Raw genomic sequence first — 26,218 nt, 5'->3', positions numbered from 1 at the left:
TTACTGGTGTGTTACACGAAACTTTCAACAAGTGTGACCCCTGCCTAACAATAATACAACTAACGCTATCCAGTGGTGATTACTATACCACACATTCCATCACAGAAATAAAATTATACTAAATATTAATCTGCATAGAAATGCTTGTAAAACCACTGTTCAAGTAGTAAGTGCAGTGCTAGCAAACGTTTATGTCATACATATACATATATGCCATACATATACATATAATACAGATGTATATTGTAGTGATAAAAGAAAGGCATACTGCCACGTGCAGCGCCACACTTGGATGTGTCCTGAAGACTTGGAGCTTGACTACCCTACGTACAAATGGGACCCTTTGATGGAAGTTCTAGCAGGGGAGCGCAGCTACTTGACCGAAGTTCGGTGCTTCTTCTACCGGGGAGAGCCATCCTCATCGACCGAGCGCGGAGCTTCGGGAGGGACGCACATGGAGCGGTGAGGGAGGAAGGGGACACCCGCCTAGCCAGCCAGATCAGCCGAATCAACCCTAGCGATCAATGGGGTGACAGATGTCGCAGCCAGATCGCCCTCACATCCGAAACTACAAGCTGAGCTGACTCCTATTTATGTGCCTGGTACTGTTGCAGTAGTCAGCCTAGGGCGACTTAAACTTAATCTCCACAGACACGACTAGAATTTTACCTAACTCGTCTAAAATAGTTTTATTAGAAGTCTGACGAACGGTTTACTATATATTTAGTTTTATCCAACACAAGCAGCAGAATATGCACTTGGAAGGCCACCCCCTGATATGCAAAGTTACCCGTTGCAATTGGCCATGGGACTAGCGACGTAGAGCCGAACTACCCACTGATTGCTTTCCCCATATCTCCGCCTCTTTCTGATTTCTTTGAAGAAATGCAGGCGGGCTACTTTTGGTTTACTGAGCATGCGCGTGTTTAGGCGCTGAGCTCAGTGACGTAGGGCAGCTCAATCAGACATAGCACCGCCCGCTCCTGACAGTTTGGTAGGCGTGCCCGGTGTCTGGGCGCACGCTGGACTAGCGCAACATTATGACGTCAGGTGCGGCAAAAACTTCCTCACGTGGGTCTTGCTCTATGCTTTCGGTGCTGCAGGAAGGAACATAACAAGTAAAGTCAAAATCAAAGAGAAGTCCTGCATAACTGAGGCATAAGACGTTATCATGAGGGAGACCCCGCTGTCCAACTGCGAGAGAGCGTTTCTGCTGCAGGCGATAAGTGAAAGAAAGGTATTGGGTCAGTGCTGCGGGCTTCTGCATATGCATTCCTGGTAGAGATGCTGATCGTGTACTTCATGTGTGTTTCCTGACAGGTAGTAATAGTAGAGCTCTGCATGGATGGCTATCATTCATAAAGCATTTCCGCATGCGGAAATGCTTAATACCGGTGACTTTACCGAACACTCTGCAAACACTCTGCAAAATCCCCATTCATAAAGGCTCTTTCCGCATGAAAAGCTGACAGAGCGATACATTTCCGCCTTGTGCAGAGTTTTTCTAGATTTATCTAGAAAAAGTTACAAACACGTCCATTCATAAAGATTAGAGCAAGCGGTATGCAGAAGGAAAATACCGCTTGCTCCACAGTAGCGATAGGCGGGCGGAATAAGTGTAAATGAATGGGACGGACCTCCCAAGCAGCATCAGACAGAGGAGCGCACGGAGGGAATCGGGCAGCTTTTATCTTTCCGCATGTCTTCCGCCATGCTACCGCCAGCTTCCTCCAGAAAACCTCTGCACTTCTACCGCAACAGGCAACTTCTTTATGAATGACCACCCAGAAGTCTTAAAGAGGATCTGTAACCTCAAAAAATCCCCTGGGGGGTACTCACCTCGGGTGGGGGAAGCCTCCGGATCCTAATGAGGCTTCCCACGCCATCCTCTGTCCCACGGGGGTCTCGCTGCAGCCCTCCGTGCAGCCGTGACGTAATATTTACCTTCCTGGCTCCTGCGCAGGCGCTCTGACTGCTGTCGGCTCCGAACTACACGGAAATACCCGATCGCCGTCGGGTCTGCTCTACTGCGCAGGCGCAAGTTTCCGGCGCCTGCGCAGTAGAGCGGACCCGACTGAGATCGGGTATTTCCGTGTAGTTCGGAGAGGAAAGCAGCCACAGCGCCCCCGCTGGAGCCAGCAAAGGTAAATATTGATTTTACAGTCGGGCCTGTCGCCGGCTGTTCAGAGGGCTGCAGCGAGACCCCCGTGGGATGCAGGACGGCGTGGGAAGCCTCATTAGGATCCGGAGGCTTCCCCCACCCGAGGTGAGTACCCCCCAGGGGATCTTTTTGTGGTTACAGTCTCTTTAAGTACCGGTTGCGGAGAAGAACGGTGTTTTCCCGCACTACCGACTGCACCTTTATGAATGATAGCCAATCTCTTTTCACTCCACATAAAAATCAGTCTTGAGTACAATTTTTGTATGGAACAATAACGTTTCTTCACTCATACTTCTCAATGTACAGTAGTTATGCCAGTCGCGAAAATAGCAATGGGTTAACATATCTGCATGACTTTATTACTCGCTGTGTCCCTACCTAGTGTGAGGTTTCCCCTCACTGATTGACTCTACTACTGGCATAGGAAGGAAGTAAAATCTTAAAGGTCAACTATTGCGAAAAATGTAGGCAGTTAAAATCTGACAGAACCGACAGGTTTTTGGGCAATTCATCTCTTCGTGGGGGTTATCTGAGTTTTCTTCGTCTCCAACCCACACCCAATTTGCCAAAAGATTGTTTCCTTTCAGAAAGGAATTGCTTCAGGAAGAATAAATTCCTACCACACACAGAACATTGAGTTTTTTTTTATTTATTTTTTTTATAGATTCCAGCCTGGAATCTACTGAAAATCAATCAAACTGCAGGAGTGCCCTGTTTGACTCAATGCAATGCTATGGCCTGCTACCCCAGTCCCATCCCCTATTGAAATTGATTTGTCTTCCTGTTTGATCTATACTGTCGTTTGGTGTTTGTTCCTCCCCACCTTTTTTTTTTTTTTTTTTTGTCATAATCGATCTAATTGAATATTTAAAGGAAGTGACTTCCATCCAGTTTGAACAAAGTGAACAAATCTGCTGGGAAATTAAGGGGAAAATTGATGTGTGTATGGGCATCTTAAATTCACACACAAATCTGCACATTTCTGGTCTAGTACTGTCCTGTCAGTTTTGCATCCGGTTTCTATCAGTTTTACCTGACTAGACAAGAAATTTACACCTTTTGTTTGTGAACACATACAAACATACAAAACAAACAGGACTGGACCAGCAATGTATACCTTTTATGTGTGAACACAGCCACAGAAACTTGGTTCACACATAATAATGTCTAGTCCTGTCAGTTTTTGACAGTTGGCATCAGTTTTACATGTGTTTATATGACTTTGTTCACGCATAAATCTGTACATTTCTGGTCCAGTCCTGTCAGTTTTGTATGTTTCTATGGCTGTGTTCACACATAAAAGGTGTACAATTCTGGGCCAGTCAGGTAAAACTGATAGAAAACTGACAGGACAGTACTGGAGCAGACAGGAAATGTGTAGATTTATGTGTTACCCAGGCCTTAGTGAGACAGATACCGCAATCAGTGACTCTGATATTTAAAAATCTTTCCCACACTAATATCTTGTTTTCTGTGTCCGACTGTTATCAACCTAAGTATGCCGCTTAGGACATTTTCTTCAGCCACTGCAAAGCTATACTTCTGCAGAATTGAACACAGCAAATCAGTCTCTAAATATATAGAACATATTCCGAGTCTTGCTTTTTATATCATCTGCATCATTTTAAACTGTAATGTGGCAAGGGCAGCCTGGGCAGGGGTCTCTCCTGTCTCTGGGAAGTTTACATTCACAGTGGTGCATCGCGGCATATCAGGCACTTTGTAACGCGGCTTGCCGCAATGCACCACCTATGCGATGCTCGCAGTTTGGAGGGGGCGTTGTGGTATAATGACGTGCAGTATCATAATGCACTGCATTACTGCAAAACGCGCGCATAAATAGTAGCAGTGAAGCATACTTTTTATTGACGCCATGCTTCACTGTATGAGAAGCGACACATGGATAAGGTGTGGTACAGCTTTCCCAATCTGTTGCGTTCCTGCTTTTACAGGGAATGCAACACAACTTCCACTGTCAACCTAGCCCAGTGATCTGCAAACTTGGCTCTCCAGCTGTTAAGGAACTACAAGTCCCACAATGCATTGTGGGAGTCTGACAGCCACAGTCATGATTCATGAAGGCAAATGCATTGTGGGACTTGTAGTTCCTTAACAGCTGGAGAGCCAAGTTTGCAGATCACTGACCTAGCCTAATTGTTGTAAGGTATGTTATGCTCTCTTTTAGTTATTGTGACATTTATGTTGTATACTACCTTTTTTATATGGAGACAATGGCACTATAAAGTTATAGTAATAGTTAGTTTTAGTTTAAAATAAGGTAACCATTACAGGTTGAAATTTCTCTAAATCCTGACACTGTTTATATCTCTAGCGTCTTGATGGAAGAGAGACATACGACTACAGAAATATTAAAATAACTTTTGGAACGGAATATGGCTGTTGCATCGTTGAGCTTGGAAAAACCAGGTATATAACTACTTTAGTTTTGTTGTTCGGCCTTTTTTTTTTTTTTTTTTTTTTTTGTAGCTTAAACTGTCATAGATGTTTTGTAATAATGTAAAGATGAAAATGCAAAATTGGAAACCTTATTACACTTATTTTCATTGTAGTGCATGGTGTATTAAAAGGCGGGTGCAATGCATTCTGCTGGAAGCAGGGCCGGATTTCTGGCAAGGCCGCATAGGCCATGGCCTAGGGCACCATACGTTTAGGGGCGGCTCAGTGAGTGGCAGTAAAGCTGTTTTATGCAGCCATCACTATCTACAAGGACAGCTTTAACCTTTGAACTCTGTCTTGTACTTGTGCTGTCCCTGCAAGATATGTAAGCTCTATCCTGCAGGTACACATCAGCCTTACTCTCATGGGGACACATTGGATCCGTCATTAATGAGATGGCAAGCATAACATAAAAGTTCAAAACATAACATATAATCTATACGCATATTACTAAAATACCTATTGTCTGTGACACCAATGATGGAAAGTAAGGAGAATTCTTGTTGGGGCACACAGAGCTAACAACCATACAGACGATATAGTTGGCCTTGGACGGTAAAAAGTACAAATCTGGCCCTGGCTGGAAGACAATGTGACGAACATATCTGTAAAGACAAACTAACAAACAGGACAGCATGCATTGATGGATTTTATACCATTGACAATATGATACAAAAGTTCACATTCAAGTGTGCAACGCCACCCATGGTTGCTCCGCCCATTAATTGATTAACCCTTTAGTTCATAGTATTGAACAGCGGTCATATGGCACTCCTCCTCGGCTGCCAACAAACATTAAATCAATGACTGACCGTACATCTGGCACTTCCGATCGAGGACTGCCACAGAATCACCTGTGCATAGAACATATAATTAAAAGACTGATATAACTATCAACCACTATACAACTTTAGAGCATACAAATACATCAACTATACAAGCATTGTATTGCACATGACCCTATAGAAAACATTTGAGGGGCTGTCTCTCATTCATACCCCTAGCTGTAACCACATCCATGTCACGGATCCATCGTGCCTCTTTTTGTTTCAACACCTTCCCAAATTACCACCCCCGTTGGACAACTGTGTATCTGCTCCTAATGTTTTATTTCTGAGCTGTACTACACATACAAATCATTAAATCATATTTTTTTTTTCTGCGGCAGTGTCTCTTTATAACCTATTAAAGCCCCACATATACAGTATAAGTAGATAACTACTAGTTTTACTTACATACCATGTATTGTACTGTTTTTATTTTATATAGTGAATAAAGATAATTCTGTTCCTGGCATTTGCCATTTTGGTTCACTGAGGAGCAGGCATGTGGAAGGGGTGATGACCAGCTTCCTTCTTGTCAGCAATGTACCAAATACAGCCTGGCTGACAGATGAGATTTATTACAGCAGAAACACTGCTGATTTTGGATTTGAGTGCTTGCAATGCAGGGTAAGGTTGCAGGCTGCATAATAAACACTGAGCAGTGGGTAGGTGGAAATTGATTTTGTGGCTGACAATCCCTCTTTAAATAATTTTACACACTCTTATTCACCTGTGTGTACTCAACTGGTGTTACTTTTTCTTTCAGAGTTCTCGGGCAGGTGTCCTGTGAACTAGTTGCCCCCAAAATGAACCGACCTACTGAAGGCCTTATCTTCTTCAACTTGGAACTAACTGCTATGGCCTCTCCATCATTTGAGGCAGGACGGTAGGTTGGTTTGTACCTGTGATTTATTCTGTATGGTGTATAAAACAGAACTTTCCCTTCTTAAAACAGAAGATATTTGTGATTATTCAGGTCGGAGTGAGCATTTGAGGTGTCCTACAATGCATCACTGCTAAATATGCAAATTATCCCTGTGGTGTCACTGATAGCTTAACCAGGGCTGTGGAGTCTGTACAAAAATCCACTGACTCCTCAGTTTAGGATTCCACCGACTCCTCTAATTTGCATATTACAATCTTGTTGATTGAAAGTATGTAACATGAAATTCATCTCTTAACTGCCAACGCTTACGAATTTTAAAAAACAACTGAAGTGAGAAGGATATGCAGACTGCCATATTTATTCCCTTTAGTCATAGACTAAAACTAGTCCTTGGTAGAAGAACTTGTAGAAGGTACAGACAGGAACAAAGAACATCTATCAGGCCCTAGGCAATGCAACTGTGGGTACATGTAAGAATTATGTGCAGGTACTCTGCAGGGGAATGAGGAGATTCTTCCTCTTACACATTCTTCTTCATGTACAATCTGAACCAGGTTTATGGGTGATAGACAACACCTCTGTGTTCAATGTGCACAACATTCTCAGTGGATTCCCTGCAGCTCTGTGGGGAGTGCATATGTAGAGTATAGTACTACTGTGTAATTTAAAGTATACCTGATACAGATGAAATTAAAGTTTTATACATACCTGGGGCTTCCTCCAGCCCCCTTCAGGCTAATCAGTCCCTTGCTGTCCTCCTCCGCTTCCTGGATCTTCTGCTATGAGTCCAGGTACTTGAGCCAGTCTGGCGTAGTGCGCATGCACACACTCCGCCACCGGAAGCGTACTACACCTGCACAGCACTATTGCGCAGGTGCAGAACGCTCCTGGCTGTGGGAGCAGCACGTGGCCCGACTGCGCTGACTAGCTGAATTACTGGTACTCATAGCAGAAGATCCAGATGGTGGAGGAGGACAGCGAGGGACTGAATGGCCTGAATGGGGCTGGAGGAAGCCCAAGTATGTATAAAACTTTTCTTTTCATCCGTCTCAGGTACACTTTAATTCATAGGCCTCAATTCACGGAGCATTATCAAACGTTTGATAATTTACCTCATGGGTAAAATCTAATTTTGAATTCACTAAGGTGTTACAGATTTATCGAATGTTTTATCAATGAAATGATCAATAAATCTATAACACCTTAGTGAATTCAACATTAGATTTTACCCATGAGGAAAATTATCAAACGTTTGATAAACGTTTGATAATGCTCCATGAATTGAGGCCGTAGTCACCAAACCAAATTTTAACTTATCAAATTGTTTGATTTCATGAGCAATACATTTGCATAAACCAGCATCAATGCAGAATTGTTTGCATCTCATTGACCATTTCTATTAGTGACATGTCTACACATCAGGCTTTATTCTTACAGCATAGATGTTATTTAGTGGGACATTGTGTGACACCTCAAATGTTCACTCTAACCTGAATAATTGCAAATACCTTCTGTATAATCACAGGTACCTTCTGAATTCCAAATTAATTGTCCTCCCATGGCTTAAGGCAGCCATACACTGTACAATTATCTTGCCCTATTAGACATTTTACTAAACAAGTTCTAATGGATTGTAAATTAAAGTGGATTTAAGCATTTATTAATTTATTATCCATATTACAATTAATACAAAGGGCTTAACCTCCTTGCCGGTTATCACGAGCTCAGCTCGGGGTAACCTGCTGAGGAGGATTCCTCAGGCCCTGCTGGGCCGATTTGCATTATTTATTTATTTGTTTATTTATTTTTTTATACACGCAGCTAGCACTTTGCTAGCTGCGTGTCACTTACGATCGCCGCCGCTCCGTGCCAATTCGCCGCTACCTGCCGCATCAGAGGGTGCCCCCCCCCCGAGACCCGTGCGCTGCCTGGCCAATCAGTGGCAGGCAGCGCTGAGGGTTGGATCGGGACTCCCTCTGACGTCACGACGTCGGTGACGTCATCGCACCCGTCGCCATGGCGACGGGGGAAGCCCTCATGGAAATCCCGTTCAGAACGGGATTTCCGGATGGGCATATGCGGCGATCGGCGCATATGGGGGGACGCCGCAGGGAGGGGGGAAGCATGTAGCTAGCGCTAGGCTAGCTACATGCTTAAAAAAAAAAAAAAAAAAACCTCTCCCTGCCGTGCGCAGCAAATAATTAGAACGGCAGGGAGGTTAAAGTGTACCTGAGCCAAAGCTCGGGTGCAGAAGTGCATACAGCATTTAAGAAAATGGAAGCCTCTGGATCCTAATGAGCATAGACCCTCCCCTCCAAAGATTACCAACAAGGGTTGTCTGTAATCTCTATTTCAATATATTTTATTGAGAACCAAAAAGGGCATACAGTAAAACTAGACTTTAAGAGGCAATTCGTTTACAGCAATATGTTATGATTGCATTCCAGTATTAAAATCAGTTTTAGGGCAGTAGGTTCCCAAAAATCATTTTCAAAATTATACAGCTTTTAGAAGAACACATGGAATAAATGAAAATGAGAAAATAAAGAAGGTTAGTGCTATAGAATGTAGTAGTAGTAGTAGCAACAAAACAATAGTGAACCATAACGTTGTCTTCAGATGTATCATAGCCACTGGCTAAGCGTTAGGAAATATCTACTTGTCACTGTCAAGACACCCCACTATAGGTCGGAAGGATCAGGTGTCGTTTAGAGATTTGTCTCCGAGTATACCATAATAACACCTTGGAGTCGAAGCCAGTTACCAGGGGAGTCATTGAATTCTAGACCTCTTTTTAAAGAGAGGGTATGGGGCTTCGAAAGAAGTATCAGGACATAATTGTTTTGTATTCGTCTGAGCTTTGAAAGTCGTACCATACCGCCCAAACTTTTGATATTTTATGAGCCTGATCATGGCCAATCATAACAAGCTCTTCCAGGTCTCTTAGTTTATTTATTCTCTGGAACCAAATTTTGAGAGTAGGGGTTGTGGTTGTCCCCCAGAAAAGCGGGATTAAAGATCTGGCTGAGCTTATCATAAATGTCAGAATTGATTTTTATTTTTTTTTGTATGAAAGTGGAGACAGAGTAGAATTGTGAAGCATAAAAGTATCAGGTGAGAAGTTTACAGTTAGGCCAGAGACCTTTTTAGTTAGTTTATGAACTTCCGTCCAAAATGGAGATAGTCTGGAGCAGTTCCATGCAATGTGGGGTAAGTCCCCTGGGGCTTCGCCACATCTCCAACACAATTCAGAGTAATCAGGGTAGAATTTGTGTAGTACAGAAGGAGTTCTATACCATAGTGTCTGAAATTTAAAGTTTTGCTCCTTCGAGCTCGTATTTCTGGCTGATTTGTGAGTGTTGGTGAAGATAGTAGTCCATTGGGTATCAGATAGAGGTGAGAGAAGGAGGCTATCCCTTTTTTCAAAAAAAAAAAAAAGTTGATCTAGGTTTAGCGGTTAGCAGGAGAGGGTATGCCCATGAAAGAATATGTGATTTTGGAGATCTCTCCAGACATCTCTGGTCAAAAGTAATAGGTGTTGTGACTGCTTTTAGGTTTCAATTGTGATGACAATATATAGTGTCGTACTTGGAAGTATGTCCATTTTGGCATGTGAGCATTGGTCTCAGGGTGTTGGATGTCAGCCAGATCTTTAATTCCAGCAGTGTTCACGAAACTTAAGACCCTATGGGTATCTCTCTTGTTCCAAGATAAGAGATATCTGGATGAGTCTCCAGGTCCGTACACACGCCGGACTTTAGGCAACGACGGGTCCGTCGTTGCCTCCCGCTGGGTGGGCGTGCCAGCGACAGTCCGGCGTGTGTACGCTCTGTCATCAGACTGATATGGCTGTTTCTGAGCGATCCGCCCGGCGGATCGCTCAGAAACAGCCGTATCAGTCTGACGACAGAGCGTACACACGCCGGACTGTCGCTGGCACGCCCACCCAGCGGGAGGCAACGACGGACCCGTCGTTGCCTAAAGTCCGGCGTGTGTACGCTGCTTTCCGGTGTAAAATCTGGGTTGCCTATCAGTGAGGACATTGGGCCTGGAGATTGAGAGAGATGGAATTGCACTATGCAATTTTGAAAGGCTTTATGGGTAGCTTTAATTAAGGGATGTTTAATCTCAAGGGAGTCAAAATATTTTTTTTGGGGACCCAAGCCAGGCCAGGTAAAGAGGATTCACAAATGGCCTGTTCTATAGCTGTCCAGTCCTTGCGGGCTACTGGGGATGACCAGTCTATCACTCTGAGTAAGTGTGCCGCGTAATAATATAGTCTAATATTAGGCAAGCCTGCTCCTCCCTTATCGTATGGTAGGGAAAGGATTTCGTCCTTGATTCTTATTTTTTTTATTTGCCCAGATGAATGCATTGATCCGAATCTGCAAGCCTCTGATAAATCTAAGTGGGACCTCAATTGGCACCACCTGTAGAATATATAGAAGTTTGGGCAGGATGGTCATTTTAACAGCGGCCATCCTGCCAAACCAGGAAAGACCCCTCAGAGAGTTCCAGCTCTGTAAGTCGGTTTTTATTTTGCTTTCCAAGGGCAAGTAATTAAGCGAGAAGAGATCTGCTAGGTCAACAGGAATTTTCATTCCCAAATAGGTGATAGCTTTTTGTTCCCAACGGAAGGGGAAGTTAGAGGCGTATGTTTCCATCTCTGATTGCGTTAACCACTTGCCGACCAGGAGTGAGCCAGGGCGATCAGACTACCCCCCCTTTTTTCCCCACTAGGGGGATGTCCTGCTGGGGGGGTCTGATCGCCGCCGGCTGCAGTTGCTTAGCGGGGGGGGCTCTTCAAAGCCCCCCTCCGCAGCGTTCTCCGCCTTCTCTCCCGCTCCCTCCCTCTCCCTCCCCCTGTGAGCTGCGCAGGACGGATTTCCGTCCTGCGCATTGAAGTATAGGCTTCAGCCTATCATATGCTGGCGATCCCCGGCCAATCAGAGGCCGGGGATCGCCGATCTGCCTTACGGCGCTGCTGCGCAGCAGCGCCGTATGATGTAAACAGCGGGGATTTCTTCCCCGCCTGTTTACATTTTGCCGGCGAGCCGCGATCGGCGGCTCTCCGGCTGTTCACGGAGACTCCCTCCGTGAACTGACATGGAAGGGCCGCTCGATCGAGCGGCCGTTTCCATGGTAACCCGCAGACGACCAGTTTACGCCAATCGGCGTTAGCTGGTCGTCAAGAGGTTAAAGGGAAGGTCCAAGCAAAATAAAAAAGAGTTTCACTTACCTGGGGCTTCTACCAGCCCCATGCAGCCATCCTGTGCCCTTGTAGTCACTCACTGCTGCTCCAGTCCTCTACTGGCAGCATGCCGACCTCGGAGGTCGGCGGGCCGCATTGCGTACATTTTTACGCATTCCAGCTAGTGCAGGAACATTAACACATACATTTTTACGCGTTAGTGGATCAATGCGTAAAAATGTACGCATTAAGCCACGAACGCGTAAAAATGTATGTGTTAATGTTTCTACATTGGCGTGAATGCGTAAAAATGTACGTAATACGGCCCGCCGACCTCCGAGGTCGGCATGCTGCCGGTGGGGGACTGGAGCAACAGTGAGTGACTACGAGGGCACAGGATGGCTGCATGGGGCTGGTAGAAGCCCCAGGTAAGTGAAACTCATTTTTTTATTTTGCTTGGACCTTCCCTTTAAGGTGATTCCTAGGGCCCAATATTTCCCATAGTTAATTTTTAAATTGGAGATCACGCCAAAATCTTGAAGCGCCTTGATCAGGACCGGAAGGGTGTGCTGAGGGTCAGTCAAGAAGAATAACATGTCATCCGCAAAAGCGGCTACTTTGAAATTTCTCTTGTCAATTTCTATTCCTTTAATGTCTTTATTATTACGAACATAAATCAAAAGGGTTCTAAAGTAAGGACGTAGATCAGGGGGGATTGGGGGCATCTCTGCCTTGTGCCGTTAGTTATGTTAATGTGGTCGGATAAAATTCCATTGGTTTTGACAGATGCAGAGGGATTGGAGTATAAGATATTGATCCAGGCACGGAAGGCAGGCCCAAAGCCTAAGGATGTCAACATCTCTCTCATGTATTGCCAATCAACTCTGTCAAAAGCCTTCTCGGCGTCCGTGGAGAGGAAAAATCCTCCTCTCACAGGCCGCCGAGAAAGCCACTCGTGGACCCCCAATGCTTTTGTGGTATTGTCTCTGCCCTCCCTGCCTGGCACAAATCCCACCTGGTCTGGATGAATTATAGTGGGAAGAAGTGGCGAGATTCTGTTGGCCAGAATTTTTGCGAAAATTTTAGCGTCATTATTTAGGAGCGAAATGGGGTGATAACTCGCACATGAAGTTGGGTCCTTCCCTTCTTTATGTATAACAGTAATATGTGCTTCTAGAAACTGTTTAGAAGGGATAGAACCCGCTGAGATTCCATTAACGGCTTTTACAAAGTAAGGGGCTAACTCTTTGGCAAACGTTTTGTAATAAGCTGAGATTAAGCCGTCCGGGCCAGGGCTCTTACCTGCTTTAAGGTGTTTAACTGTAGTAAGAAATTCTGCAGTGCTAATAGGTAATTCTAACTCTTCTATGGTCGATTTGTCTAAGTGTTTAGGTCCCCAAAGTTTTAGATAGTTTTGAATTTTGTTCTTTCTGACTATCAGCTCTTGAGGAGTCGTCTGTCTCGACTGCAAATTATAAAGATCTAAGTAGTATTGACGAAAAGCTTCCGCTATCTCCTGACGTGTGTTGCAGCACTCCCTTCTGGTCCTTGATGGCAGTTATTTGTTGTCTAGCTTTCCTTTTCTTTAGTCTTTTAGCCAGTTGGGTGCCTATTCTGTTGCTCCATTCGTAAAAGAAAGCCTCTGAGTATAAGAGTATGCTTTTTGCTTTTCTATCGAAGAGGGTTTTTAGTTCCAATCTGAGGGAGGATAACTCTTCCAGACTTTTTGAGTCTAGTGTCTTTTTGTGGGTGTGTTCTAAGCTTGCAATTTTCTGTATTATAGTGTCGACCCGAAAAAGGTGTTCTCTTTTTTTTCCTCGCCCCGATTTTGATTAGCTCCCCTCTTATTACAGACTTATGGGCCTCCCATGTAGTCAGGGGTGTGACATCATCATTCAAGTTTAAGCTAAAGTAGTCTTTCAGTGATTTTTTTTTTTTGTTTGTTTTTTTGTTTTTTTTTTAATCAAAACTATAGTTTTCTGGTCTTGCATCAGTTCCAGGTTTAATCTCCAGCTAAACTGTTTGACTCTATGCGTGGGGAAAGAGACAATAAAATGTACCATAGCATGGTCTGAGAAGCCCATTGTTCCAATTCCAACGCTTCTTACATAGTGCAAGTCTGCCTGTGTAATCAGCAAGTGATCTATGCGTGAGTATTTTTTATGAGGATTAGAGTAGTATGTATAGTCTTTGCCTTTAGGGTTAAAAATCCTCCACGCATCTAATAAGTTTAAGCCCTTAAACAGATTTTTCATTTTTATTTTTTAAGGCATTGGAGCGGAATCATGGACTTCCCGTCAGATGTATCAAGTGCAGGATTGAGAGGGACATTACTATCTCCTCCCCAAATAATCATTCCTTTAGCAAAAGTCAAGAGTTGTGATACAACACTAGTTAAAAAAGTTGCCTGCTTCACGTTGGGAGTATAAACTGCTACAAGAGTAACTTCTCTATTCTCAATCTTACCCAATAAAAAGATGAAACGCCCCTCTGGGTCTATCTGTGATTTGGTGATGTCAATTTCACAGTGTTTGTGGATAAGGATAGAGACCCCTTTAACCTTTCCCGATGGTGCAACAGCGTGGTAGCTCCTAGTGTAATGTTTATCTCTTAAGCGGGGTATACGCTCTCTAGCAAAATGGGTCTCCTGCAGCATTGCAATATGTACTTTTTCTTTTTGCAGTATTTGTAAAAGGGCTGTTCTTCGTTCAGGGGTGTTCAGGCCCTTAACATTATATGAAGCTACTTTCCAGGAGCTAACAGGCTGCATTTTTCTGGCAAGTCAGAGTTGAGGACTCGTCCCAAAATGAGCATACGAAGGGTCTATCCCTCTGGTTTATCTCGACTACTGTATAAATGAAGAGTATACGTAGAGAGAACCAAATAAGTAGGGTGTTTGAAGTGACAAACATTGAGCAATTTGCTCGAGAAGCCAGTTAGTAAATGCAATACGGCATATGGAAGTATCTACTATGTAGAGTGCTTAAGGAGGTACCATAGTTTAGGTCAGCAATTATTATATAATCACTGGGTGGGAGAGGGGATAAAAGGGCTAACTAGAAGAAAAACTGAACAAGGTGAGTAAGCTCAATAGCCTCAACCCCTCCTTCACCCCAGCCTCAAAACTAGACTTATTGCTCATTTAAAGATCTAAACACTAAAATAATCTGGTAGAATCTTTCAGGAAACCCCCCCTCACCACCTCTGTCCCGCTGGTATAGCAGAGCATGTGTCTAAATGTTAGATTGAACCAGTAAATATATATAGAATATATGTATTCCTACATGTTTCACAAATAATAAACAGTAGAGGTTTTAAGAAATACTGTGATAACTAGAAATCAAAAAAATCTTGAACATATGCATAACAACAGTTAGCATAACAATCTCAAACCTGTTCCATAAGGAGAAAGCAAAAGGGTTAATGGCATATAATTATTAAAACATATAGAATTATCGTTTGCATCTTAATACAAGCTGACCAGTGTAACAGTCCAAAAACTGGCTTGGAGTAGTCAATGCCCTTTGGAGCAGTATGATAAGATAACTCCTTAGTAGAACTAAAGGGGGAGAAAGAGGGAAAAAAGGAGGAGAGGGGAAAAACAAACCACCAGCTCATCAGCCATAAATGGAGTACCGTAGATGCAACGTAAGCCAGCACTTTTAAATCGGGTCAGTCACCTGGAACTTGCTCCAAACATTCATCGTTCAATCAGGTTGGAGTGGTGATCTCCGGCTCTAGCGGTAGCTCCTCAAGCTTGATAGTGTCGTCTTGTTGAGCTTCGTTTGGAAGATCTGTTTGTGTATCTGATGCGGAGCTGTGCCGCTGTCTGCGGCCTGCACCGTAGAATTTAGAGCCCCTGCGTGTCATCCTGCGAGTGTCTCCAATGTTAAAAGATCTGTTTGAAGGGCCTATTCCCTGGGAGGGCGATAGGTCTTTTTCTTCGGGAAACCATTCGGGTAGGTGAACTTTCGGCAGGCCCAACATTTTGCAAAAGTGTGGTGTGGCAGCTGGAACACGAAGCAGCGCGTTTATCGATCCTTTTGTGGCGTGTAGGCAGAAGGGAAATCTCCATTGATAAGTAATGCCTCTCTCTCTGAGCATTTGCAGCAATGGTTTCAATGCTCTTCTGTTTTGGAGAGTGATGGCAGAGAGATCTTGGAACAGTTTTATATCTGCATCATTGAACTTGATTATCTATTGCTCTCTTGCCTTTTTCATAACTTCCTCCTTGAGAGAGAAGCTAGCGAAGCAACAAATTACGTCTCTCGGCGGATCATCATCGTTGCGCCTGGGTCTTAAGGCTCTGTGCGCTCTTTCTAGATCTATCTGCGTGTCTTTAGGCCTTTCCAGCAGCTCATTAAAGATGGCGGTGATCGCCGGTTTAATCTGGTCGTTTGGAATAGATTCAGGCAGGCCCCTCACTCTACTATTTCGTCTGCCTTTATTGTCAAGGTCCTCCAGCCATTGCTGGAGGTCTAACAGTCTGGAGTCTCGATATGCTGCATGGCTTTGTATGTCACTAACATGCTTTTTAGTGTCCTGCCCTTCTTGTTCTACAGTCAGCAGGCGTTTGTTAATCTGTGTGACATCCTCTTTCAGCTCTGCGATGGCTGCAGTGAAGGTTTCTTTGATATCAGCAGCAATTGCCTTCATGATTTCAGTTGTGGGCATAGTGTTTAGACGATCCAGAACCCCCTTATCGGAGTGGCTGTATGAGTCCCTTGACTCGTTCTGCTGTGCTGCGTTAAGCTTAGGAGGGGCCGACGCCATGCTGCTGTTAACAGGCCCAAACTGTCCGGACTTCTGCTGGCGGAAAATCTCCAGAATAGATTTAGAAGCCGGCGTATCTACGGTCCCGGTGTTCTTAGGATTCGTCTGGGACTTCTTAGGTGCTTTATTAGTGCTCATATTAGCCGAAGCGGGTCTATGGCGGGGCTCGTCTCTTACGCGGCCATCTTCCAGCAGCGCCAAACCACCGGGTTGTCTGTAATCTCATCTTCTACAACCCCTCTTAACCCCCCCCCGCTACTCTTCAAGTACAAGCGTGACCATACCGTGCCTGTACAGAAATCTGGAGCTGCACAATCGGCTCCATGCTACTGTGCAGGCATGGCCATGCTTGCTCAGCCACAGCCGCGTCGCACTCATGTCAGAAGAGCACGGCCCTGACCAGCTGGAGGGTGTACGAGAAGTAGTGGGGGACCAGATATCAAGTGAAGCCCTATTAGGATTCAGAGGCTTCTCTCTCTCCTTAGGTAAGTATGTTTCTGAACCCAGGCATTGGCTCGTGTTCTCTTAATAATCGATTATATGAATCTTTATCAAGTATAGGTTAGATTAGGTAGGTGCCCCCCAAGTATAGGTTAGATTAGGTAGGTGCCCCCCAAGTATAGGTTAGATTAGGTAGCTGCCCCCCCCCCCCAGTATAGGTTAGATTAGGTAGCTTCCCCCCTCCCCCCCAGTATAGGTTAGATTAGGTAGCTGCCCCCCCTCCCAGTATAGGTTAGATTAGGTAGCTGCCCCCCCCCCCAGTGTAGGTTAGATTAGGTAGCTGCCCCCCCGTGTAGGTTAGATTAGGTAGCTGCCCCCCCCCAGTATAGGTCAGATTAGGTAGCTGCCCCCCCCCCCCCAGTATAGGTTAGATTAGGTAGCTGCCCCCCCCCCCCCCGTAAAGGTTAGATTAGGTAGCTGCCAACCCCCCCCCCCAGTATAGGTTAGGTAGGTCCCCCCCCCCCCCCATAATGGAGGGGGCAGCCGCGACTTCTCCCTCCCTTCCTCTCCCCGGGCCTCCCTCCGTGCTTCCCCCCCCCCCCCCCTTTTCAGATGCAGAGTGATTGCAGCAGGGAAGCGCTGTAAATAGCTACTCACCTCTATGGTTCCAATCACCGATCACTCACTAGCCGCCGGTCTCCTGCTCTGCATAGACGTGTATACACGCTGCTTCCTGCTAAACATTGGCAATCCTCCTTTGATTGTACCTGCCTGTGAGTGGCCAGCTTAACCCTCTGGGGACTGGCTGCCTAACCCCCCCCCCCCCCCCTTAAGGACCAGGCCATTTTACATGCAGAGGGGGGGGGGGTGAGGCAGCCTGATCCCCAGTATAGTTAGCCAGGCATGGTGTACCCAATGGATCCAGTTGCCCCTCCCATATTGCGAGCAGCCTTTACTCACTTAACAGGGTCCAGCGATGAGCATCTTTGGCCGGCTTCCCTGCTCGCACTGCTGCTAAGTTCCGGGTCATGTCTTGATGACATCATCAAGCCGGGACCCAACACTTAAAAAAAACCTGTACTGAAAAAAGTTCCCCTGGGGGTACTCACCTCAGTAGGGAGAAGCCTCTGGACCCTATCGAGGCTCCAAACCCCCCCCCTCCCCCCGTCCTCCTGTTCAATATTTACCTTTCCAGGCTCTAGTGGGGGCGCTGTTGCATCTCTTCTGACGGAGACTTGCGCCTGGGCAGTAGAGCAGCCCGGCGGAGATCGGCTATTTTCGCCTATCTCTGTGGGAAGAGTGGATACTGCACCTACGCTGGAGCCCGAGAGGTAAATATTTACATCGCCGCTGCTCCGGGAGTATTTTCGCCGCCGCCGCGGGACCGAGGAGGACGGGGGAAGCCTCAATAGGATCCGTAGGCTTCCCCCACCCAAGGTGAGTACCCCCCAGTACGTCAGGAAGGTGAGTGGATAATTTTCTTCACCTACTACCGCCGCTGCTCTAATAGTGATCACTATGATCAGCCGACGATCATAGTGATCAGGAGCCAATCGTGATGGCTCCTGATCACTGATGGGAGAGGTCAGCTGTCATATGACAGCTTAATCCCCCCTCTCAGCTGCGCATGATCGCGTCTGGAGCGGAAGCAGAAGGTAGCATAAATCCTACGCCGCATCAGACGCCCACAAGCGCGGCGTAGGATTTACTATCAGCGTTCTCCGGGAGGTTAAAGCAGAGCTAATACACCTAGTTTTACAAAAACTGTAAAGCTCTGCTGTGACAATCATTCTGCACTGTCACCCAGGAATCTAGCATGTGTACAGTTGCCTCACATCATTTAGTAATCTACTACAGTAAATAATTGGTTGCATTGTCCCCATGCATTTTTCCCCATGCCACTGTTCACTTGTTCACTTGTTCTCTGCATGATGTGCCCTCTCAATTAAACAGTACATGCTGCTTGGCTATGTCTGAACCCCTTGTCTGTACATTAATCAGACTTTGAAATGTTGATATAACTATCTAAGCACAATTGTTAAGTATTAATTGAGCATGTGTATGAGCCCAGGGGCCTCACAGTTCGCTTAATTTGGCTAGGGGAAGAAGACAGTAAAACCCCATGTACACAATACGATTCTTTGTGCAAGTCGATTACGATTCTATTTACGATCCGATTAAATCCAACATGTCCAATCGGGATTCGATTTGCCGTTGTTTTGCAATGGCAAATCGAATCCCGATTGGACATGTCGGATTGAATCGGATCATAAATAGAATCATAATCGAATCACACAAAGAATCGTATCGTGTAGATTGGGCTTAAAGAGAATCTGTATTGTTAAAATCGCACAAAAGTAAACATACCAGTGCGTTAGGGGACATCTCCTATTACCCTCTGTCACAATTTCGCCGCTCCTCGCCGCATTAAAAGTGGTTAAAAACAGTTTTAAAAAGTTTGTTTATAAACAAACAAAATGGCCACCAAAACAGGAAGTAGATTGATGTACAGTATGTCCACACATAGAAAATACATCCATACACAAGCAGGCTGTATACAGCCATCCTTTTGAATCTCAAGAGATCATTTGTGTGTTTTTTTTCCCCCTGCAGCTATCTTCCACTGAAGTGTCAGGCTATTTCTTCCTGCAGAGTGCAGACAGCTCTGCCTGTATGTAATTCCTCAGTATGTGAAAGCCCAGCCAGCTCAGAGGAGGATTTATCCAGCTTGTAAAAGATAATAGAACAGAGAGAAGCTGCACTAATCTAAATATCACACAGGCAGTGTGCAGAGAGGGGCCTGGATGGGGGAGTTCATAGCAGAACCACAACACTGAAGAACTTGGCAGCCTTCCAGACACAGGCCTGACAAGTCTGACAAGAGAGAGATAAGTTGATTTATTACAGAGATGGTGATAGTAGAACGTGCTGCAGTAAGCCAGAACACATTAGAATAGCTTTTGGAACTTGTAGGATGATAAAAAACAGGATGCAATTTTTGTTACGGAGTCTCTTTAAAGAGAATCTGTACTCTAATATTCTTACACTAAAAAGTATACCATTCTATTCCTTATTTTCTCCTGTGCCCCTCTGTGCTGTTTCTGCCACTCTCTGCTGCAATCCTGGCTTGTAATTAACAGTTTTAGGCACTGTTTACAAACAAACTAACCAGCTTGTGATAGGCTCACATAAACAGTGTGTGAGTCATACAGAGTGTGCAGGGGGCCTGCAGAGGGTGTGTATCGCTTCTATCCAATCTCAAGCAGCCCTGCACATTCCACACATTCAAGCCTTAGCCCGACAGACACGACAGAGGAAAGAAAATAAGATTTATTACAGACAGTGCAATTAGGAAAGGCTGCAGTAAGCCAGAGCACATTAGAAAAGGTTTAGGAACTTATAGGATAGAACTAAGGCTGAAAAATTTGTTAGAGTCTATTTAAGGCTGTGTCAAAAGCAGCTTTGTTGTTCATTTTTTTATCCTTCAAAGAATAGGTACATTTTATGCTGTATAACTGTATAGAGTTAAAATAATAATTTAAATGATTTGTATGATTTAGGTCATCTGAACTTGTTGTAAAGCTCAACAGACTGCTGGAACGTTGTCTTCGAAACTCCAAATGTATTGACACCGAGTCACTTTGTGTTCAAGCAGGAGAGAAGGTAGGTGCTTTGCTGTTATCTGTACAATTGTAACTACAGTAGGGACTCACTCGTATGGGGGCTTGCCCATCATTTACTGCCACAGTGTTATAAGCACTTCAAAACAGCCAGCGTTTAAATGGGAGTTTTTTTTTTGTTTTTTGTGCTTATATGGAGAATTTTGGAAGCTAGTATTTTGGCTACCGTTTATAAACTTCTTGGCATCACAGTTAGAATTATTTGCATTTTATTTCTCATTGTATGCATCTTGGAAACATGCACCAACTCAGAATTATTTGCATCTCAATGACAGTTGCTAATCACAGTGCCTACTAGATGGCAAAAAAAATCCAAGATCTTTTAACCAAGCATCTGTCATCCTTGACTTGCTGTATACCACTGTTGTCTAGGAGTGTGCAAATGGATTGTCGTCAAAATGATCACCTTTGTAAACTGACTTTAGCATTGCAATAGGTTTCCATAGATCAGTGCTGTCCAACTGGTGGGCCAGATGTAGCCCACGGGCCGCACTCGTTTTGTGTAAGTCCATCTCCTCTGGCAAGTCCACCTCTTGTCTGTGCGTTGATGCTCCACCCCCTATAGCCTAAATGGTGAGGCTGGAAGCAGAAGAGACCCTCCGTGCCAAAGAATGGAGGGCTGCTGAATGTTAATAAATGTGCTTACATCAACATGAGCTTCCAATATGCATCTCATTGATTGGAATGTAATTATAATTATTTATAAAAGCAATTCCTTGTTTTAAAACAAAAAACAAAAACACCTGCGGTATCTGTGTGTACAGCACAATCTTCAGTGTTGCAATGTTCAAACAGCTGTGTTTCACTTACAAAGTCAAACATCCTGTTTTATAAATTAGATGGTCAGAGCTTTCCAGTTAGCCTGAAGTTTTTACAAATAAGGCTGGGTTTCCACTAGCCTTCTGCACTTCCTCTTCTGCAAGTACGCAACCGGATCCCAAAGCCGTGCCATGCATGGCTATGGAATTTCGCTGCCACTCACATCAAAACTGATAGCAACGTCAGCCAAGTCGCTATTTTAAGCAATTTAGCCGGCGGCACCATTATCCTCTATGGCAGAGTTTTCCCACGTGCTTTGCCAGCGGGGAAACTGCGGATTCAGCCCGAATTCCGCGCTAGTGGAAACGGGCCCTTACTGTCATAAGCAAGTTATATTTATCTTACCCATTGTTTTATAAAATTGTGTGATCTGCTAATGACTGGTACCCTTTGCATAAAACTGTTTTTATAACTAGGCCTTAGTGCTGAAAAATTCTGGAAATTTTAAAATGATGGGGAAAGTGAACATTTGCGTGTATATCTGTATATGAAGAGACTTTGTGCTTTTTTTATTTTTTTTTATTTTTTCTTCTTCTCTTCCACCTCATGTAGGTATGGCAGATTCGGGTTGACCTGCACTTGCTAAATCACGAAGGTAACATAATTGATGCAACAAGCATAGCAGCTATTGCAGCACTTTGTCACTTCAGAAGACCTGATGTATCTGTCCAAGGAGAAGAGGTCACTGTGGTGAGTTGGTGCAGTTATAACCTAAAAGTATAACACATGCAAGGAATTGCATGTGATAGAAGTATCAGCATGATTCAGCTGAATTGCTGGTGGTTCTTTCTCAGATTGTTTTCATCTTGGAATAGGAGCTGCACGGATCGTTTAGAAACAGCCTTATCAGTCTGCCTGACAGACTGTACACACGCTGTACTGTCGCTGGAACGCCCGCCCAGCGGGAGGGTCTGACGGACCCGTCCCAGGAAATCAAGCGTGTGTACGAGGCTTTTGGCTTGCAGTGTGAAAAAAAACAGATCTAAAGAAGCTGCATTCAGGCTGAATTCACAGTGGGATGTTGCGCAGCTACGTTATAAAATCTTATAACGCAGCTTACCGCATTGCAATGCTAATCCTATGGGGCGTTCACAGTGCAACGTTAGCATTGCTTTGTAATGTGTAGCGTCATGGTAACTCACTGCTTGCAGTGAGTTTCCTCTAAATGCACACGTTACCAGGTACAGGAAAGCATACCGTATTTTTCGCCGTATAAGACGCACTTTTTCTTCCCCAAAATGTTGGGGGAAAAGTGGGTGCGTCTTATGCGGCGAAGGTACGGATTTCGGGATGCAGAGGTGCGCAGGGAAGCACTATATACATTACCTGCTCCTGCTGCCACGCTCCTGGCTCCAATCCTGGCTCCCCGATCCTCTTCTTCCATCTACCGCTGCCCGCTGCTGCCCCCGCCGAACATCGCTGGCCGGTCTTAATTAGCCGCAGGGATACGCTATCAGCACACCACGTGCCGGGGTCACGCATGCCGCCGAACGCTGGCCGGTCCTAATTAGCCGCGCAGGGATACACTATCAGCACACCACGTGCGCCGGGGTCACGCATACGCATGTGTGACCCGGCGCACGCTGATAGCGTATCCCTGCGCGGATAACTAGGACCGGCCAGCGTTGTTCGGCGGCATGCGTGACCCCGGCACGTGGTGTGCTGATAGCGTATCCATGCGGCTAAGACCGGCCAGCGATGTTCGGCGGGGGCAGCAGCGGGCAGCGGTAGATGGAAGAAGAGGATCGGGGAGCCAGGAGCGCGGCGGCAGGAGCAGGTAATGTATGTGTACTCACACTACCTGCACAGGGGGACACTGGCACTGGAGGACACACGGACAACGGGGCCACAGGCACAGGGGACGCTACCACAGGGGACACTGCTACAACAGGGGGACACTGCCACAACAGGGGGACACTGCCACAACAGGGGGACACTGCCACAACAGGGGGACACTGCCACAATAGGGGGACACTGGCACAATAGGGGGACACTGCCACAATAGGGGACACTGCCACAACAGGGGGACACTGCCACAACAGGGGGACACTGCCACAACAGGGGGACACTGCCACAACAGGGGGACACTGCCACAACAGGGGGACACTGCCACAACAGGGGGACGGGGGACACTGGCACAGGGGACACTGCAGGCAGAACAGGGGGACACTGCAGGCAGAACAGGGGGACACTGCAGGCAGAACAGGGGGACACTGCAGGCAGAACAGGGGGACACTGCAGGCAGAACAGGGGGACACTGCAGGCAGAACAGGGGGACACTGCAGGCAGAACAGGGGGACACTGCAGGCAGAACAGGGGGACACTGCAGGCAGAACAGGGGGACACAGCAGGCACAGGGGGACACAGCACAGGGGGACACAGCAGGCACAGGGGGACACAGCACATAACACTGTCCCCATATGTGGTGTAATAGTATGTAATGTAACTGGAAAGGGGGAGGTAAAAAGTCCTTAAGACACCCCTGCATCATAGACACACCTAGGTTTAGTTTTTTCTTTTTTCCCTGATTTTTGCCCTCTAAATCTGGGTGCGTCTTATATGCCGGAGCGTCTTATACGGCGAAAAATACGGTACTTTTCGTTGCCTGTATGCTTTACTGTATCAACTTTATACAACGGTAACCGTGTTAATGTGCGTTACAATTTTTTTATTTCCTGCGTTGTGACTTTGTCGCATTACAATGCAGCCTGAGACCTTTTTTCAGTAGCTAATGAAATAGTGGCTTGAAAACCTTTATGCTTTGCCAATGTGTTCTATGTCCATTCTACTGCTTGTTAAATTAGGTAGGCTAATTTAGAAGTGTGTAAATGTTTGCAAGTGCCTGTGTCTCTTTCAAAACCCTCAACTAGGCGAGTGGCAGCAACTTGGGCTTATAGTGCTATTTAGCTACCTGGTCGAACTTGAGTACATTCATTAACCACTTAACATCTCAGTCGTTTTCAGCTTATGCATCCGAGCAATGTTCACCTCCCATTCATTAGCCTATAACTTTATCACTACTAATCACAATGAACTGATCTATATCTTGTTTTTTCCACCACCAATTAGGCTTTCTTTGGGGGGTACATTTTGCTAAGAGCCAATTTACTGTAAATGCATTTTAACAGGAAGAATAAGAAAAAAAATGAAAAAATTCATTATTTGTCAGTTTTTGGCCATTATAGTTTTAAAATAATACATGCCTCCATAATTAAAACCCACGTATTGTTATTGCCCATTTGTCACGGTTATTTCACCATTTAAATTATGTCCCTATCACAATGTATCGCGACAATATTTTATTTGGAAATAAAAGAGCATTTTTTCCGTTTTGCATACATCACTATTTACAAGCTTATAAAAAAAAAATAAAGAGAAATATTTCATCTTTACATAGATATTTAAAAAGTTTAGACCCTTAGGTAAATATTTATGTTTTTTTTTTTTTTTATAGTAATGTTTTTTTTTGTTTTTTTTTATTAAACATTTTATGTGGGCATTTTTGGGAGGGTGGGATATAAAAGTGTTTTATTTGGGGAAATATTGGTGTTGTGTAATGTTTTTGGGTATTTGCTTGTAGTTTTACTTTTTGGCCACAAGATGGCAATCTCGATTTTTTTTACATGACGTCACTCTAAGCGTACAATGTACGCTTAGAGGGACACAGCTTCAGAAAGAGCGAAGCTTCCGAGAGAAGCTGTCGCTTTTTCAGCGGGGGAGAGGAATCAATGATCGGGCTCCCCAGCCCGATACATTGATTCCGTGGCTACCGACTCCGCGGCCGGGAGTGCGCGTGCACGCGCGCGATCGGCCGCGGGAGCGCGCGGGAGCGCGCCTGTCCTCCTTGACGTTTTTATACGTCAAGAAGGACAAAGTGGTTAAACACTACTTCAGCAGTGATACTTCCCTAAGGTTTAAAGATTGAATAAAAAAAACATAGGATTAACAGGAGCCCAGTCTGGTGTAGTATGTTGAGTCAGTTTCCACTATAAACAAATACACAGCGATTAAATAATACTCATAAAGGTGGGTTCCTATTGAGGCAACCACTAGTATAAGCACGTGGGGAAGTAGCACTCAAAGCGCACGGTGGCGTAGTGGTTAGCGATCTCGCCTTGCAACGCTGGGTCCCCGGTTTGAATCACACCAAGGTAAACATCTGCAAGGAGTTTGTATGTTCTCCCCGTGTCTGCATGGGTTTCCTCCGGGTACTCCAGTTTCCTCCCACATCCCAAAACCATACAGATAAGTTAATTGTCTTCCCCCTAAAATTGGCCCTAGACTACGATACATACACTACACAATATATACATAGGACTATAGTAGGGATTAGATTGTGAGCCCCTCAGAGGGACAGTTAAGTGACAAGACCATTTACTCTGCACAGCGATGCGGAAGATGTTGGCGCTATATAAATACTAAATAGCTTCTTGCTACAACAAATTTTGGACGTTTTACTGACCTGATGAAGCAGCTGTTGACCATGAAACGTGTTGCCAAATTTTGTACTGCATGAAAGTCTGAATCTTGTGATCAGTCAATTTTTTTTAAGGTAAGTCAGATCTTACCAATTCTATCACTAATAATCACGTTTAGATTTCCTCCTGCAATCTAGACCTTTTTGTTTTTTGGACACCTTGGTTTCTTATTTTACACACCCTAAAGTTTGACATTCTTTAGTTTTATTGTCTTGCAACATGCGTATGTCCTGGAGGATTACTGGGGAACACTAATAACCTAGAAATGTCCTTCCTCCTTTTATTTTTTTTTTTTTTTTTTTTTTTTTTTTTTTTTTTTTTTGTCTCTCCAGTAGTCTTTCAACAGAGGAGTACAGTTATCTTGTTTGTTGATTTTTGTTTGGGGAGGAGCATAGTCTTGTAGTAATATAGTGATAGTACTGGAAAAAAAGCCCCCTCATCCCTAAGGGCCCTTTCACCGTGTTGGGTCGCATTTCGTTGGCCTTTCCTACCCCACCTTGTTGCAATG

The 26,218-nt window shown here is 44.9% G+C and overlaps 1 protein-coding gene across 1 annotated transcript in view; it reads left to right on the top strand.

The window, feature by feature from the left end:
* The first annotated feature begins 1,003 nt into the window (after positions 1-1,003).
* EXOSC9 (exosome component 9) overlaps positions 1,004-26,218 on the top strand; it is a 49,541-nt gene continuing 24,326 nt past the window's right edge. Inside the window, exons 1-5 of the mRNA XM_068280377.1 lie at positions 1,004-1,237; positions 4,494-4,588; positions 6,209-6,328; positions 20,294-20,396; positions 21,785-21,922. Of these exons, the coding sequence (XP_068136478.1) occupies positions 1,172-1,237; positions 4,494-4,588; positions 6,209-6,328; positions 20,294-20,396; positions 21,785-21,922 (522 nt within the window). The 5' untranslated portion in view covers positions 1,004-1,171. The remainder of the gene's footprint in view (positions 1,238-4,493; positions 4,589-6,208; positions 6,329-20,293; positions 20,397-21,784; positions 21,923-26,218) is intronic.

Source organism: Hyperolius riggenbachi, chromosome 1 (assembly GCF_040937935.1).
Source record: "Hyperolius riggenbachi isolate aHypRig1 chromosome 1, aHypRig1.pri, whole genome shotgun sequence".
Classification (NCBI taxonomy): Eukaryota; Metazoa; Chordata; class Amphibia; order Anura; family Hyperoliidae; genus Hyperolius; species Hyperolius riggenbachi.
This window is presented reverse-complemented; position numbering and strand designations above follow the sequence as displayed.